General features: G+C 43.5%; 1 protein-coding gene across 2 annotated transcripts in view; it reads right to left on the reverse strand.

Annotated features, from left to right (window-relative positions):
- Positions 1-17,327, reverse strand: part of KLF7 (Kruppel like factor 7) — a 76,005-nt gene that overhangs the window by 11,775 nt on the left and 46,903 nt on the right. For both annotated transcript variants that reach the window (XM_007071832.4, XM_007071833.4), the window contains exon 3: positions 2,572-2,695. In XM_007071832.4, the coding sequence (XP_007071894.1) occupies positions 2,572-2,695 (124 nt within the window). The remainder of the gene's footprint in view (positions 1-2,571; positions 2,696-17,327) is intronic.

A 17,327-nucleotide genomic window follows, 5' to 3' on the forward strand; every position in this document is an offset into this window, starting at 1 on the left:
GGGCATGCCTGAATACAGGCCTGGAATAGGGGGCGGTGAGCACACTTGGGAAGAGGGAAAGAGGAAGAGAAAGGAAAGGAAGTGTTAAGTCAAAGCTGGCCCAGTGAAGTAAAGGAGCCATCACTTTGAACCACTTTGAACACAGTGAGTCCCTGAGCTTCCCAAACTAGACCTAGTGAAAGGGTGGTAGGAAATTGATGGACAGATTACACTACATATGATCAGTTTAAACTGCTGAATACTTTTTACCTAGCCACAGATTTGGTCGAACGGGGGGAAAACTGACAATTTTAAGGGAACAAATTCATTGAATAAAACAGCAAATAGACACTGTGATGGTGGCTGCTATAGAAAAAAACACTTAGATAAAAAGAGAGAGGTATTATTCTTCCAACTCGACATGTAACAAATGACTAAAGGAGATTGTTGAGTTAATAGTGAGTGGTGAGATCTCCTTGGATCTGAATGATCACAACTGTTGTCTTTTTGCAACAGAAACCAAAAAGGGTGGTTTGTTTATTGGGGGGTTAAGGGATTGGCGGGAAGGGACTTGGTTGGCTCTTAAAGAGCAAAGACAAGCAGAAAGCAGCCTCTTACAATAAAAATAAAGAACACCAATGTTCTTCTACTTCACAGAGATGCTTATAAAAAGGCAAGACTCCAGAGGGTCTGTGCTTGGTTTATCCTTTATCATTCTGAGCAAACAAAAGATAATCCAGGGATAAAAGACAGAGGAAGCCCTTGGTTGGGGGCAGGGGGGAGGGAGAGAGGAGGATGAGGATCTTGGAAAGACAGGATGTGCAAATGATCAAATTTCCTTCTCATCAAAGGATGTGTCCCTGTTTATGTTCTATGTATCCTTTTTCTATGCTTGCTCTTGGCCAGTCTGGTGTGCCCACAGGCTTTATAAACTCTATTGTATTACAAACCATTTTCTTATCATAACGGAGAACCTTAGTGCTGCATTAAAAAGACGGGTAATTTTCTTAAGCCTCTTAAAAATATATATAAATAGGATTAGCTGGATAACATGTTCAGATGCAAGCACATTATTTGATTATGCCTACACTGGATCCAGCCTTCACCGTGGGCATTGCCAGCCTCCAGTTTTGGGGGGGAAGGGTTATTGTCTGATAATGTCAGTACTGTCAGATGTGATTCCTTGTGTAGTCTCTCTCTTGCTCCACCCCAATTATGTGTTTATTTTAAAGAGCCAGATTTTCAAAAATGCTCAGCAACCACAACCGGGACCAGATTCTCAAAAGAGCTCTGCTTCCATTCAGGCACCTAAATTAAGAGGCCAGATTTTCAACAGGAATCAGCAGCTAGCAGCTCCCATTGTTCTGGATGACAGCTGCTGAGCAGACAGCTCTCTAGGCAAACCCAGTCCCGTCTCACTTTTAGCTGCCCAAATGAGAGCTGTTGGACGGGGAGTTCTTTGGAAAATCTGGCTTTGGGTACTTATCCCTGGATCTAGGTGCTTAAAAAGACAGATGACCAAATATTAAATCTACAGTATCACATAAAATGGAGGTGATTTAAAGACACATGTGTGATTTAAAGACAAGAGGACTAGATTCTCAGTCAATGTGAATAGTCAGGGCTCCTTTGATTTCACCCAAAATCCTTGTGGTAAAATTTTCAGATGTACTTAAATCACATAGGCACTTTTGAAAATGTTGCCCTTTGTTTCCCCAGGAACTGTCGTTCCCCCCCCGGCCCCCACAACAGCCCTTTGTTTGCCTCCCTTCCTATAGGCAAACAAAGGGCTGTGTGCTCAGTTAACTGAACCGGAGGACCAGTGATAGATTTAACACGCAGAAAAGGGAAAATGCTGTCAGCCCCCTCGGGTTGGTTCTAGATCTTGGGTACCTTCGCCATTCATGTGAGACTCTGTGAGCATCACACACTCTCCATCTTAGGCTGTGTTGACTCCCTTGACCCACTGGTTTGTGAGGTTTGACTGTCCTCAGGTGACTTCTTTGTCAGGGACCAGGAAGCCACGAGGTGGAGTTCAACCACAATTTTGTAAGCGAGGGAGGGTAGCTGGGAATTCAGGCTTTTGTTGTTGCCCAAGTCCCATGGGATCACGGAGAGGGAAAGCCCAAGATGTTGTTGCAGCTAGCAGGCTGGGTAGAGTTTACGCACATTAAAGCGAGATTTTGCTGAATAAAGCTGTGCATTGGGCCAAATCCTGCTCCAGTCAGAGTCAATGGCAAAACTCCCACTGACTTCGATGGGACCACAATCTGGCCTCGAGTCCATGCTTCTGCTTTAGGGGCATCCATAAGGAAAACCGGGTACAGAAATTAGTTGCTGGTCCCAGCCCAGATGCTAGCGGACAAACTTCCTCTTCCCAGAACCCCCCGCCACGCCTGACACTCCTGCTGGCCACTAAGGAAGAGAGGGGTTTCAGGGCAAAAAAACATGGGCCATGCACTGTAAGAAAAGAGGCACGGCTGCTGTGTGCCGTGTGGAAAGCCAGAGACTTTGGTCCCTGAGAGCTGGCAGTGTGCTCTCTTTCACCAGCAGTACATTTGCTTGAACACTAGAGTTAGAAGGCTGCATTACCTGTCACAATGGTTGCATTTAAAGGGTTTTGCCCCTGTGTGTTTCCTGTAGTGCCTCGTGAGCTCGTCGCTTCGTGCAAAACGCCACTCGCACCCTTCCCACGAGCACTTGTAAGGCTTCTCACCTGCAGGGGGACGAGAGATCAATCAGCACTGCAATGAAATTACTGCTGCCTAAACCTGCCCACCCTTTGCCCCACACCCAGCCAGCCAGGCCTTTGCCTCCCAGTTAGCCACATAGGGCACGAGCACCACTGACGTTCCCACACGTTTGCCCCACACCTGGTTGCCAAGCACGCATGCACCAATGACTTATATTCACTCAGACTCTTCAAATCTATGGCAGACTCCCAAAAGCAATTGCCCATTCTGAACCTGTTTCAAGGCCCGCTGAAGTCAATAGGAAACTTTCCATCAACTTGAATGGTCTTTGGATCAGGCCCCAACTTCATTACATCTTACATTCTTACGCTACCTTGGTGAAAGAAATATTTCAAACCCGTCAGTGTTTTTTTGTTTTTGTTTTTAAAAAACCCAAACACCCCCACAGCTGTGTTGCCGTAGGCTTGTTTTCAGTTCCTTGAGTCAGCGTTGTGTGCACAAATTTGGTTACTGCCCATGCAAGTGGCTAGTCCTGTGCACAGACATCATGATTGCCCATGCATGTCAGGCAAATAGGCGTACAACTGCACATGTAATTAAACCCACAGTGCTTAAAATACCATTTAACAAAAAGTATTGCTGTAGTTCTGGCTTTTAGGAGTTGCCTTTCACCCCCCTCCCCCCGGTAGCACTCGCATTTCCTCCCACCAAGACCCCACGTCTTGTATCCCCACTTAGATGCACCTGCTTAGTTGATTATAAAGTGCAAATGATATTTTTGGTGCTGCAAGAGGAGAACTGTTCTCTTTAAATCTGTTAATCCCACAGGCGATTGTGACTGATTAGCACCTTTACGACCATATGTTTATCAGCTGTTATCCCACATGGAACTCTCTCTCTCTCATACAATTCCCTTGAAGTCAGTGGGGCTGCAGGGGTGGGAAGTCAGTGCCGAATCCGCTCCGCTGTGTTCGCTTTCCCCATCTGATACCACAAACCAGGTTCTGGGGGTCAAATGCAGCTCTGGTGTAGCACCCCTGACCTCAAGGACGGTACTCCAAGGCCATTAACATTTTAGAATCATAGAAATCCGGGTTGGAAGGGACCTTAGGAGGTCATCTAGTCCAACCCCCGCCCAAAGCAGGACCAATCCCCAACTAATGGATGCTGTCAAGGTCCAAAACTCCCCCACCCCCACGGCCCCTCTCTCTACAGGATTGCAAAGTGTGGGCGTGTGCATACGTTTACCACATCTCCTCAGAATAAATGTGTGAATGCTCTTCTCCTACATTGCAGCCATGGCACCATGCCCAGCCCTCCTGAGCAGCCCAGCAATAAAAAGAGGCTGGCGGCATTAGGGGAGGTGGGGATGAGCGAGAACACAGGGAGGAAACAGGTTTCATTGTTAAGCCTCAAAGGGGGAATTATAAGCAGGGAGGGAAAATTGTTTTTTTTTTGTTTTTGTTTTTTAAATTCTGAAAATTGCTAAGAAGGCATTTCTTTAAATCTCTCTCAGCAGATTTAAATACCAAATATAGCGTGTCAGGTCTCCCCATGTCATGTATTTACCACAGAGTATATTCAGCAGGTACTAGAGAGAGATCTGAATAGTTTATAGTCCAAAACTAGGAGCGACACAGTACACAAACCGGACAAGTCAGAGTGTGAGGATCAAATTCATTGCTGGTGTAACTCCACTGACAGCAACAGAGTTACCCCAGGAACTGATTTGGCCCAGTATGGGTAGGAAAAGCTTCTCTGTGACTAGTCATTTACCAAACATTATTGATTACAAGCTAGGCTCTGCTGCTCCAAAGATAAAGTGGAAAGCTGGCACGGAGAGGAGAGGAGAATGGGCTGGGATATCTACCAGAGTTCAGCAATTCAAGCCTTTTATCCTCCACTCAAGTTTGAAAAGCAAAACCCATAAAAGGATGCGTTGCATCGTTCCTATTAGAAGAGGAAACCCTACATGAGACTGCAGGAGGAGAAATGCCAAGGCACAGATCGATCCATCAGTCAAGCAATCACGGTCTATAGGCCCTAAAGAATAAAAGGTAGTGGATGGGGGAGGGTTCGAGGAAAAAACAAAAAAGAAGAGGCAGCAGGATTTTCATTTCCAATCACATTCTCCCTGCAACTCAATCTAGGCAGGTGGTGGTGGTTTTTTTCCCCCCGAACACCATATGAGAGTGCATATAACAGAGCCCAGATATCTTAAGCCAATCATGAACATTCACCACACTGTCCAGGTAACATTCCTCCGCAGCTCTAGAGCACAAGGCCTTGGAACAGCAGGACCCTCGTGTGCTGCAAGACCTAGGCAAAAGAGGCCAATGAAACATGCCTACAGTTATATGTGCTGTAGTATGTAGGATGCCCTAATTCTCTTCTAAGCAGCGTGTTTGTCCCAGCCATATTTGGTTAGACAGTAAAAATAAAAGAAATCCTAAAGAAACCGCCGGCTGGTAACAACGAGAAAACAGAACAAACATAGCACATGCTGGATTGCAACAAGCTAGACACATTGAGGCAAACTTGTTAAAAAGGAATTTTCCGCTCAAAAAGCTATTCAAGGTTTTCATTTCCATCAGGGCCTAGATCACGGGCAAGGTGGTGCTTCCCATGCCCATCTCAGCCGTGGCTCGGGCATTGCCCCCAATGCTGGCTCACCCAAACACTGCCCTCAAGTCTACTACAGCCTACATGCTCTCCCCTAGAGATCCAGGGCAAGATTTGCATGCTGCCCTGGGTCTCCACTGGCATAGAAAGTGGACACCCAGAAATGACACCCCATATTCTGGGCTTGTCCCTGATGGTGGACCATTCAGCTGCTGCTCTACTGGACAACTAACATGTTGTTTTTAAAAGCAATACACACCATAGTAACAAATTTTGTGTGTGTGTGTGTGAGGGGTAACGTGCATGGTGAAAATCATTTAGCTTGTGTGGCTGCAAGAGAAGAGATGCCTCGCTCGCAATGGAGACGGCAAGGCAGATGTGTTTCTGCGTGGCTGTGCATTTGTTGCATACGTTATGGAGAGAGTGAGAGATGCTGACGCTTGTTCAAAACTGGCAGGTACAGACAGCCTAACGTCCACTCGTCTGCAGAACAGAAGGGTTGTTAACAAATACTGTAGTCTTTGCCTGAAATCAGTGGGCATTATGACTGACGCTGGATTTGTCTAATTAACGTTTGCCAAGTGCTTTCAGAATGTAGAGTGCTGTATTTAGCTTATTGGAGGCCAGCAGTAGTTCTGTTAGGCCTGTCTAGAATACATGTATGGGTGGCATGCTACATATCTCTGTTGTCTGTGCTCCAGGGGCTCTGTCCCCAATTTGTCTTTGCATAGCATAGAGTCCGGTTTTGTCTTCAGATTCCCTTCCTCCGTAACATTAGCCATGTTCTGCCAAACGTCAGACAGCGCTCCTTTGTGCTCCCAGGCAGCCTGCTTGCTTACAGTCAGCCGTGTGGCATAACAGAAAGGCAAAAGTGCCTGTGACCTTTAAAGCCATGTCAAAAAGAGATCCTTGCCCCACAGACCTAAAAGAGATTAGCTCCCTCCATATAGCAATTTGGAAAATGGGAGGGTGGGGGTGGGGATAGGGAGAGATTTCCATGAGCATCTCTGTGCACAAAGGATAAGAACTAACTGTATCTTTTCATTGTTGCTTTACTCTCTTACCCATTGTAGATAAAATTAAAAGCCTCTCTTGCCTACTGGTCCCACAAAGGGTGTCTGGGAGTGGGGTGTCCCTCTGATCTCATTAGTGGTAACGGTGGAAAAAAATGGTGAGGGATGAATTCCATGTGCTCTTCTGTTTTAATAGAGGAAACGTGTGAATAAGAGAGTACATGGTGAAATCCTGGCTCTACGGGAGTCAATGGCAAAACTCCCAATGACTTCAACAGGGCTAGGATTTCACCGTGTAACTTTATAAAATAATAAATTAATACACCAGGAATGAGTGTGCACCCCCTCTTCCCCTGCCCCAAACACTGCAACTGTCAAAATATTTTGGTTGCAACGTCTTTTGTGAAATTATGACATTTATTTGAAGTAGTATTAGACACCGATCTATGCAGGAAGATCCTTGCGTTCATGGGGTCCACACGCACACTGAGCTCTTTGCAACATCCAGGCATAAGTCCCTTATGGTTTCTCTCAGTTCTCCCCTGTGAGACAATAAGGAGACTCTCCTCAAGTGTTGCTGAGTCAGCCAAAATATTTTAAGAATGCAGGGAGGGGGAAATAGATCCTTGATGACGTACATTTTGAACTTCATTTAAACTTTAAAAAAATGAAGTCACTTTCATTCTTCAATACTATGTAAAGTCATAAACATAAAACATAAAATTAGAAAACCTTCATAAAGTCAGCATATGCTCTTCCACTGTAACTTATTTTCACACAGTTTCAGGACCCACAATTGTGCATTTTTGTAACTGGTACAAAACTGGAAATTCTATTTCCCTCCCTTTTTACAAATTGGAGATAAAATGAGATTACGTGTCGGGGGGGAAAAAAAACAATTTCAAAAGCCTGAGCTGCTAAGAGATTGCGTGGGCTGAGAGTCACTGCTAGAAATTTGTGTTCCACTTGCTTCCTTGTAGAGACAGTCAAAGGTGAACTGCAAAGCAAAACTGAATATGGAGTTAAATGCAGGCTCGTTCTCCTGAATTCTTCCCCTAAGCACACTCGGGGGGGGGGGGGGGGGGGGGCCGGGGAAGAATTCAGGAGAACGAGCCTGCAGCAGGAAGCTATGTGAGTAGGATCAGGACCAGAGCAGCCTCACTGACTTTTTAGAGAACCTTTCAATAGTTCTCCTTCCCATCTCTTCTGCAAAATCCTTAGTACTTGCTGTTTCACAGAGAGTAGCCTAGAATGGGCCATCACACAGCAGAAGTGTCTGTGTCAGTGAAACCCAGGCAATCCAAGGCATAGGTCACAGAGTAACGCATTCTGGGATTGCTTTAGTGAAACAGGAAGTAACACGAGAATTCCAGATGGGGGTGGGATGGGGTTGGGATTTCAGTGGTGAATGGTTCCCGACCCACACTGCCTTGAGGAGATGTGTAATACATGAATTTGGTTTTGCTCACAGTTTGTCTTAATAACAAAAGCCTATTGTATCACAATAAGAAGCCTAATACAATAATCACATTACATGTATCTTACATTTAGCTTTCATCCCAGAGTGCTTTACAAACTACATACACAGCGTACCAGTGAAACAGAGCCTTTGCTGGGGCAAGGGTAGTAATCGGGCAGAATACCCGGCACGCTGCACAATAGGAAACATTGTTGGCCAAGGACACTAGGTCAAACCTTTATTTCTATGAAAGATGCCAAGTGATCTTCAGCATCAGCATGTTGCAGAAAGGATGACAGATTTCAAGGACTCCTTCAAAAGACTCATAGCTTAATAATAACCCTCTTAGTGCCCTATGCACCACCACTACCCACCTCTCATTTCACTGTGCGCGCTCTACGCCATGATGGAGCATGGGCTATTGTGAACCCCAGTCTCTCTAGAGACAGATTTGGAGTAGTCCAAGATCCTTTGCCGGCTCCCCAACCACAGTTTCAGGTGAGGAGTTACAAGTTACAATTGTATGGCTCACACAGCTGAGACGGAAAAGTCTCTTGAAAAGACACAGACACACCCTCTGTGTCCTGCAACTCGTGTGCCTCTCCTCAACTAAGTAAAAGTGAAACTACTTATAAAATCAATTTCAGCTTCTCTTAACGTACTTTCGTTCTCTAATTGATTTTTTTTTTACTGAGAAATGGAAAATAACTTTTTATTTAAATATACAAAGGACTAGAGAGTACTGGAGAGTATTTAACTGTTTCATCATTCTTTTCTGCCTATATAAGAATTGTTTTATTCATTACCATTTTGGCACCAGCCAGAAAGATAACTACCGCCTCAAAGGTGATGGTACAAAGCAAACGGACATTATAATGTGATAGGAGTGTCAAATACACGAGACAAGGTTGTGACTCTTTTTAGGTCAATAGGGATGATTACATGTTAAAATTAATACTGATTTACATGTACGTGGTATAGATCTTTTCATCCAAAAAGCTCAAATTGCCTGTATAAAGGTGGGTATATTCATGCCCATTTTAGAAGTGGGGAAAGAGAAATTAAGGGCCCAATAAGAATCTTTCACACACAAAGCCCGTAGCAGTTTTCTGCACGTAGTCATTCAGTGCATGAAAATAAATTATTTTGATTCCACTTTATTTTCTATATACATACACATCGCTCCCCCCCGCCCCCCCACACACAGGTGTATAACCAACAAGGTTCAAAGCATGTAACTAATTTCAAAGAAAGGAAAACATTCCATTTTCTACCCTCCTTGCAAAGAAGCATTTAATAAATATCCATTGTCCATCGACATGCACGCTGAACACAAAGCAGCCTAAGGAATACCATGTATATTCTCCCATAAAGATCCATAAAGCCTTCTAACTTCTGATTTTCTTTTAAATATATTTTAATAAGCTTAGCCAAGAAAGATGCTCCAGGTTCTGATGTGTGCTCAGAGCAGAAGGATTTAGTTTAAAGAGCAGGACTGGGGACACAGGTGCCAGACATTGTGTAGAATTTGCACTTATGCTCCATTAATTGCCAACATATCCTCCCCCACCTCAGACCCCTCGGGAGAACAGCAGAGCAGCAGGCCCAGACTGGTACCCAGCAGCAACACCAGCAGCAAAAGTAGCCAATTAGGCTCTAGAATAAGTGTGGGGGGGAGGAAGGGGGGAGTGGATGCAGTTGCCTAGCAACCAGAGAGCAGAAACAGCTGTGTAGCAGGCCAAGGTTGGTACCCTGGCAGTGACTGCTAGCCAATTAGCACACTGCATTTAATGCTGATGTGGTTTCCTAGTAACAGGCTGTACAAATCTGTCTGTTGCACTCTTCTCCTCCTTTCCTCATACTTTCCCCCAGTCATGCTAGGCATTGCTGTTTGCCCTAATTACTGATTCTCTGCTGCTTCAAGCTGCCATTATTTTTGTCCCCAGAGAGGTTGGAAGAACTTAAGAAAAAAATCTCCTCTAATAAGAGCTTTTAGTTTCAAATTCAGTTGAGCTCTAAAAGCTCAAGAGGAGGCAACCACAGCAAAATAAACAGATGAAGGGGGACAGGGGGCAAAAACTCAAAGATTTCAATTCACTTTGAAAGATTTTTCCAGGACCCCACAATAGACTTTTTTTTTTTTTGCAAGTTACACTGAAGAGCAAGTAATGAAAAGGGCTATTTATAACACGCACCATAAATTTCCACAATGCACAACTCTGTGGCAAAGATCTATAGTTTGCGGACTTTCGTTTTGTACATATAGATTCTCTGGGAAATTCCAGGCAACATAGGAAGACTTATCAGTGATTAGAGCTGCTGGAAAAATGGTTAGCATATTTTTGTGAAAATATTTAACGTTTTTAATTCTTTTTTTGTGCAGCAGGTTTTGAAAAAGGAACATTTTTTTTGTTTGAAATTTTTTTGTATTCATTTTTACCCCCTTTTTTACTTTTGCCTCAGAAAAACAGGGAGGAAAAAAGGAGAAGGGGGGAAAAAGGAGACAGGGAAAAATGAAAAACTCCCCAGAATTTCTCATTTTTCAGTTTTGTCCAAAAAAATTCTGATTTTTTAAAAAGTAAAAAGGCTATTTTTGAATGAACAAAAAAACATGTTGAATAGTTCTACTATGATGCTATGCTGTAGTCTTTTGCTACAGTGTATTGTGCAAGCCAATTTAAGATGGGTTAGTTCAACATGAACAAACTATTGGCTGGAAAGTTTATGTCAGGAATTGCAATATTTCATCTGGATTTTGGAAACAGGCATGGTTAACTCTCTTCAGTTCTAAGGGAGATGAGAACACCAGCTCATAAATCATCTGGAGTAATTAACTCCATCAAGTGTAATTAACTATGTTATGATAAGTAGCGACTCAAATGCACTAAGAATATGTATCATTTGATGACTTTAAAAACTTTAAGGTTGGCGACCTTATGATATGGGATGGGGGTGGGGGGGGGAGATTTATCTATAGTGATAATACCCACTTGCTGGGCCTGATCCAAAGCCCACAAAGTCAATGAAAAGACTGCTATTCAATGTACTCTGAACAACACTTCAAAGTGCTAATAAAATTGCACTAATTGTATTGCACATGTGTGAAGAGCAATTTTCAATGAATCATAACTCAGTAAATCCAAACCAGTTTTCACTAAGTATGCTCAAAGGTATGTCTTCTACACAAGGGCTATTTCCATGACCAATACCAACTTTCCAGCCCCAGTCCTTACAGTGCTATAATTTTTAAAAATTGTTTTCTAATGGGAAATTATTTTCCTGCCCTGTCCCTCCCCATTACTCCTGCCACTTTTACAAAAACAACCAAACTTCAAAACAACCAACCACTCCCACTGGGTAAAGACCAAACACCTGAAAAGGTGAATGTTTTGCAAACTAAAAGGTGACTGAAAGCTTATGCAAGCAGCCATAGTGTCTACTGCTAATTCAACATATAATAAACTAAACAAAAATAGACACATTCTATTAAATACACAAGTATTTATATACAATCATCCACCTTTAAATAACATTTTGCTTCCAGAAGTCTCTACTGCATTAATAATCATGTATGGACATGGGAATTGGCCTACTAGGACTGCTCAATTGTCCAGCTATCCCAATATCCTGTTTTTGTCAGAGGTAAAGGAGCAGATGCTTCAGGGAAAGGTGTAAAATCCCGTATTATACTTCTAATTGTGCAATATTATACCATGAGGGGACAGTTCGTTCTGTACCCAGCTGGTGATCAGCTTTTATCTTGAAACACGAGCCCTTATAAGGGTTATCTTAGCTGGTAGAACTGCAGATGTTTTCCATTGTGGGCCCAATCTTCAAATATGAGTTTAACAGTTAGGTGCCTAACTAAAGGTTTAGCTGTCTAAAGTAGCACTTACATGCCTAAACACAGATTTAAACTTTAAAACTCTAGCCCATAAATATCTAATGTTTTTCATTTGTACACAGCCATTTGCCTCAAGATCTTGTAGCAATAAGTGGCACGAGTTAATCAGATGTAGCAACAACAACAAAAATATTCTCATCTGTTTTAAAATTGATTTGCAAAGCAAAACAATTGGATTTATGGCCCTTTGGGCTTCTTTGTAACATATAAAGATGACTGTGAGCAGAGAAAGACTTAAGCCTGCTAGGCTTGATTCCCCAGTCATACAAAGGTTTTTGCATGCCCTCTGAGAAGTCTGGATAATTTGGGTTGTACTCTGTGCTTCTACCTTCTCCATTCCAAACTGACTAGCCTATTATTTAAACTCTCCTTAGATGGAAGCCCCTGTCTCTGAATCATTTTTAATCCATTACAGTACATTATAGCTTATCAAAATTCCTTGCACGTGGATAAGCTTCTTGAAAAATAAATAAAATGATCCCCACTGGTTCTAGACTCTGTCCTGATAGGGTGATCAGATAGCAAGTATGAAAAATTGGGACAGAGTGTGGGGGGTAATAGGCGCCTATATAAGAAAAAGCCCCAAATATCAGGATTGTCCCTATAAAATTGGGACATCTGGTCACCTTATGTCCTGATCGCACTCTCCAACAGCTGCAGCAGGTTAGAAAGGCACAATTATAACTTACAAAAACAATGCTTGGTTGTCCCCGTCCTATCCAGGTCCTTTATCTGTCTTTAAATTAATTTTCCCAATGGGTGCTAACGTAAGGTGCGCAGTTCTCTATTACCCGCAGTCATCCTCAGGCCTCTGTTCGGTGTGGACACAATACATGGGGCACATTTTCAAGCACACCGTTTTGTTAGTGGCTCAGATGCTTCAACCTTGGTTTCCTCTGAAATGCTCAGATCAGTCACATCCAGTCAGTGATGTAACTGTGACTGCATTTTAACAACTTCAGTTGTTTCCATCTCTGGCTGGTCCTCACCTTTGCTAGGTGTGAAAAGCATTGCCAGAGTAGAGATTTCTCCATCATCCTCTGTTGAAAAAACAATGCAGAGAAACAGTTTAGGGCCAGATTCAAATATCCTTACTGCTGCTGAATGCCGCCTGACTCTGCAGGAAGTGCCATTGATTTCAGTGGGATGGCTCAAGGAGTAAGGTGCCACTCAAAGGGAGTACAGGTATCAGAATCTCCCCCTTAGCTTTGCTGCACAGTGCATTACTTCCCTTTGCTAGGTATTTGATTGTCTAGGCAGAAATTATTTTCCACTGAATGCATCCGATGAAGTGAGCTGTAGCTCACGAAAGCTTATGCTCAGATAAATTGGTTAGTCTCTAAGGTGCCACTAGTACTCCTTTTCTTTTTGCAGAAGTTATTGTATCCCATTACTCTTCTCCTACTAGGTTCAGGAATGTTGTTGCTATCTAGCCCTTCTCTCCTGGCCGGATCACTTACTCATCTCTTCTGCTTTTAAGCTGCTGGTGTTGGTATCTGTATTTTCCATTTGTGATGCTGTACTTGGTTCCGTGACCTTATTTTTGCTGAAGTTTCTTCTTCAAAGGATTGCTTCCCCTTCTCCAGCCCCAGCTCTTCTTTTGCCAAAGCCAAAGTTATCCCCTACTACTGGCACATACTTTCATTAAATGCTCTTCATCTCCTCAGTAGATATCATGCTCTGTCCCCCAGCTCCTATATTAGAGAATCTTGTGGAACCTTAACAGTACACAACTAGTTTTTGTGTCCGTAGCATCTTTGCATCCAGTGATCTCACAGATTAAGCTTCCCATCACCTTCGTAAGGTGGGTATGTGAACACAGAGGCACCACAAACTGAAATGCAGTTACACTGCAGGAGAAACACAACTCTTCAACAATGCATAATCGCACTACACAATGGGAGGTGAATTGAAACTGCAGGGAGAACTTAGGCAAGCAGAAAGCAATTACCTGAACTTCATTATGGCTGGGAACACAGGGTTAGCATCTCTACCTTTACAGAAAGTGCCATGGGACCATAGATTACCACTGGAGGTCATCTATTCCAAGAGTCAGCATCTCCAGCAGCACCATGCCCCTCAGGTCACAGGGAAGGGCAAAGGAATTATCTTCCTTGTCTAGGTCCTGGTCCCAAGCCGACCTGTGTGACAGCAAACAACGAGGCCCCATGGCATTGCGCTAAGCACAACCTAGGGAGTGACCTCCCTACACCCAGTCGCCAGACTTCTATGGAAAAAAAACTCCTCAGTTCCACACAAGGCTCCTCCCACTGCCCATCTGTATGACAACAGGATTTGGTCCTCTCAGAATGAACGGGTGTTTCAGAGAAGTCACTGGCTCAGGAGAAATTCTTTCACCCCTCAGCCACCATTCCTAATCCAGCTCAGGACAGCAGTGACCAAAAACAACTATGAGCCAATGGTCATATAGAGATCCATGTGAAATGAGACGAGGGTCTCATTATAAGGGCTCAGTCCCCTTACTTGAGAATTGTTGTCCACGTAATTGACACCGTTGTCTGCTCTGCCTCAGCCGAGACCAAGGACTGAATGACTATGGAGATAGCTACCCAGGGACACTAGAGGTGGCCCCTGAAGCAGACTGGCGTGTCACATGGGGGACCTTGCATGGTGCTGCAGCTGGTCTGTAGATAAAGAAAAAGTTTTAAAATGTAAGTACTATCTATTGGTAATTTACGTCTATGTAGATCTTCTCCTATGATCTAGTACCTTTGAAGGGCCCATTTCCACAGTCACAACTCTCACAGACATAAGACTTGGGCGCTTTCAAAAGTGAAATGGCAAAGTTTTTCCAAAACTAGCTGAACATTAAACAGACTCAGAAAGGGAAAACCCAGACTAGGCTCATTTTAATCAGTCTAGATGAACTCTAGTTTCACTTCTCTTCAAATTACAAAAAAACAAAAAAACCCTTCAAGTTTAGCAATGCAAAAATACACCCAACTACCCCAAAGTAAATCTAACCCAGAAAGGATTTCCTCCCGCGAAGTGCGCCCACTGTTTCTGTTGTCACACATAGGAAAGCCTGGAATTATCTGTGACCAAGGACTCCCTTCCTGCCCTTCCCCTTCTCATGCTGCTAGCCCCTGCAGATTATCTTCTAAACATCACATAAAGCCGTGACTCTTTCTTTTGGCACAGCAGTAATCCTGGGCCAAAGGCAGGCCATCTCCGGTCGTGATTTCTTCCATGCTGCCTGCGCAGCTCTTCCAAATTTCTTTCCCCCAATTTGCTTTGCTTGGCTATTCATATCTTTCTCCTCTTGCTTGGCTGGCTTCCTGCCCACTTGCACTATCTCATTAGTACAATGTAGATATTACTTCACACGCTAATGCTATCACTGGTCTTGCTATCAAATCATCTTATTTCCCCAGTTATTCCCTGACTTCCTATTCCTTCCCGTTCTCTCTCTCTCTCTTCTTACCACTATTCCTTCTTCTCTTGCCATTTCGAAATACTATACTTTTCCTCTTTGGAATCTCTTTCCCATTGTTATCTTAAATCCCATCTCGAAGCCTTTATCCCTTCCTATTGTTTAATGCTGCTTCCAATGACCTGATGTCTCCCTTTTCTTCTTCTTGTAACTCTAATAATTTGTTCTCCTGCAGGACCACCAGTGGTTGGTTTGTTTGGATTTGGTTATTCTTACCCAGCACTTTGGATAAAAGACACTATATAGTAAAATGGGAAGACAATGTGAGAAAGGCTACTGCTTAAAGCCCTTAAGATACCGGAGGAAATGAAAGCACTGGGAAGTTAGATCTCACCAGATCCCAATTTTAAAAAGAAAAAAAAAATCCTGAAGTCCCCAGAACATCCCAAAAGACACTCAAAGGAGTCCCAAGCAGGACTTATTAGAGGGTCATCTTGAATAAAATCCCCAACTTAAGGATATTCCTTGCAAGTCCATCAGTGGTGTTTATTTTTGGCCAGAAAGACTCCATCCCATCATTATACTCCCCCCTCCACCCCACATTAGTACAAGGAAGTCCAATACGACAAGCTTTATAGGACCTCTATTCCACTGGCCTCTGAGCTTAGGGACAAAATGAATCGTGGTGACTAACCCTTCTTTAGGTCATGTGCCAGCTCATTTCTAGATGTGTTTGCATCCAGACCCTCGCCAGCAATATCCTGCCTTTTAATTTAGGAGGTGGCTGATGACTTTTTTTTTTTTTTGAGCATTCCAATTAGCTCCCCCTCTGCTCCCCGCTACATTGGTAATTCAGCTCCGTGCATTTAAGACTGGGCTAAAATCCCTGTTTCCCAAAGAAACAAACTGTCGTTGCGCTGATGTCTGCTATGTGATTAAGTGCAATTGAATGTGTTAAGGCTGGATTACATCTGCAGCCAGCCCGACTCCATTTATTCCATTTAGATTCCACACCTCACTCCCGCATTAGCTGCACGTCTTTCCCCGACACCCAGCTCACCTTTTCCTGCCGTATAAAGTTCACTGTCACACACGTATGCCTACCCACTGCTTGGCTTCCCCCATTTCAGTCTGTACAACCTCCATTTTAATTTCTCCATTTACTCCGTATTTCCCATTCCCCTCTGTTTTGTTCAGATTATACTGTCCCTTCCAAATTAAGTTCTCTTCTATACAGATAGTTGTTCATCCCTTTCCAAAGGCTGATGATTTCATAGTGAAAATCTTGCATCAAGCGTGCCATATAATAATCTCCTGAATCTTACATATGGTGCAGCAGAATAATAGGAGTTTGTATAGCACCTAGCACGTTGCGACCCTGATCCTGACAGGAAACCTCTAAATGTTACTGCTTATATAAACACACTATATAAGAAAAAGTCAGATCTAGTGGGTTGCTATCATTTTGTAGCATGCCTGGCTCCGTTTGGATCATCACACACTAAAGAAAGCCAGCCAAGTGTCCGGTCAGCATTACATACAAACGAAAAGGAATAAAAGTCTTCCCCCAACAGACATGGTTTTAATTTTCATGGAAAGGAGTGAATCCTTTTGATCCGGCATGTTGTCTTTATACACGAGTTGAGTGATCTTCCTTCTGCTTGGTCTGAACCCCATACTGAGAACTCTTTGTCTGTAAGCGCCATCCTGCCCTTTCTGCACAGCGCAGTAACTGGCAAATGGCTCTTGTATTACTCACAAGCGAGCTACCAGCCAAAGTAAAATATCTTGCAATCATTTCAGATCCTCTAGTTCAGCTACTGACTGAGCCAAGTGGCTAGTGGCCATTGGCACTGTCGGCCACATTCACAATCAACAACAACATTATACCGATGACAGATCCAAGCAGGCTGCATGCGAAAACAAAGAACCAAGCGAGATGACTGCTTCTTGTCTATAATCTTGGGTGTTGGGGCTGGGAGGAGACAGCTTGAGCCGTGTACAATATATAGCCCAGAATGTCCTAAGCCACTCCCCTCTAACATTTACTGTCTCTGTTTTGGAGGCAGTTTGACTCTCTCCTTGTGTTAGAACCACTAGCTTTGTTGTTCAGAGTGATCGGATTTAAGCTCCTGATCATACTACATATGCAGTCGTGGAAGGAGATCCTGTTACAATGCACTGAAGGTTCAAACCATGCCCACTGCTTTCACACTGCTCTTAAAATGAAGTGAGGCGTCCCACCGCGACGGCACAACAGAAC

This window comes from Chelonia mydas, chromosome 11 (assembly GCF_015237465.2).
Source record: "Chelonia mydas isolate rCheMyd1 chromosome 11, rCheMyd1.pri.v2, whole genome shotgun sequence".
Lineage (NCBI taxonomy): Eukaryota > Metazoa > Chordata > Testudines > Cheloniidae > Chelonia > Chelonia mydas.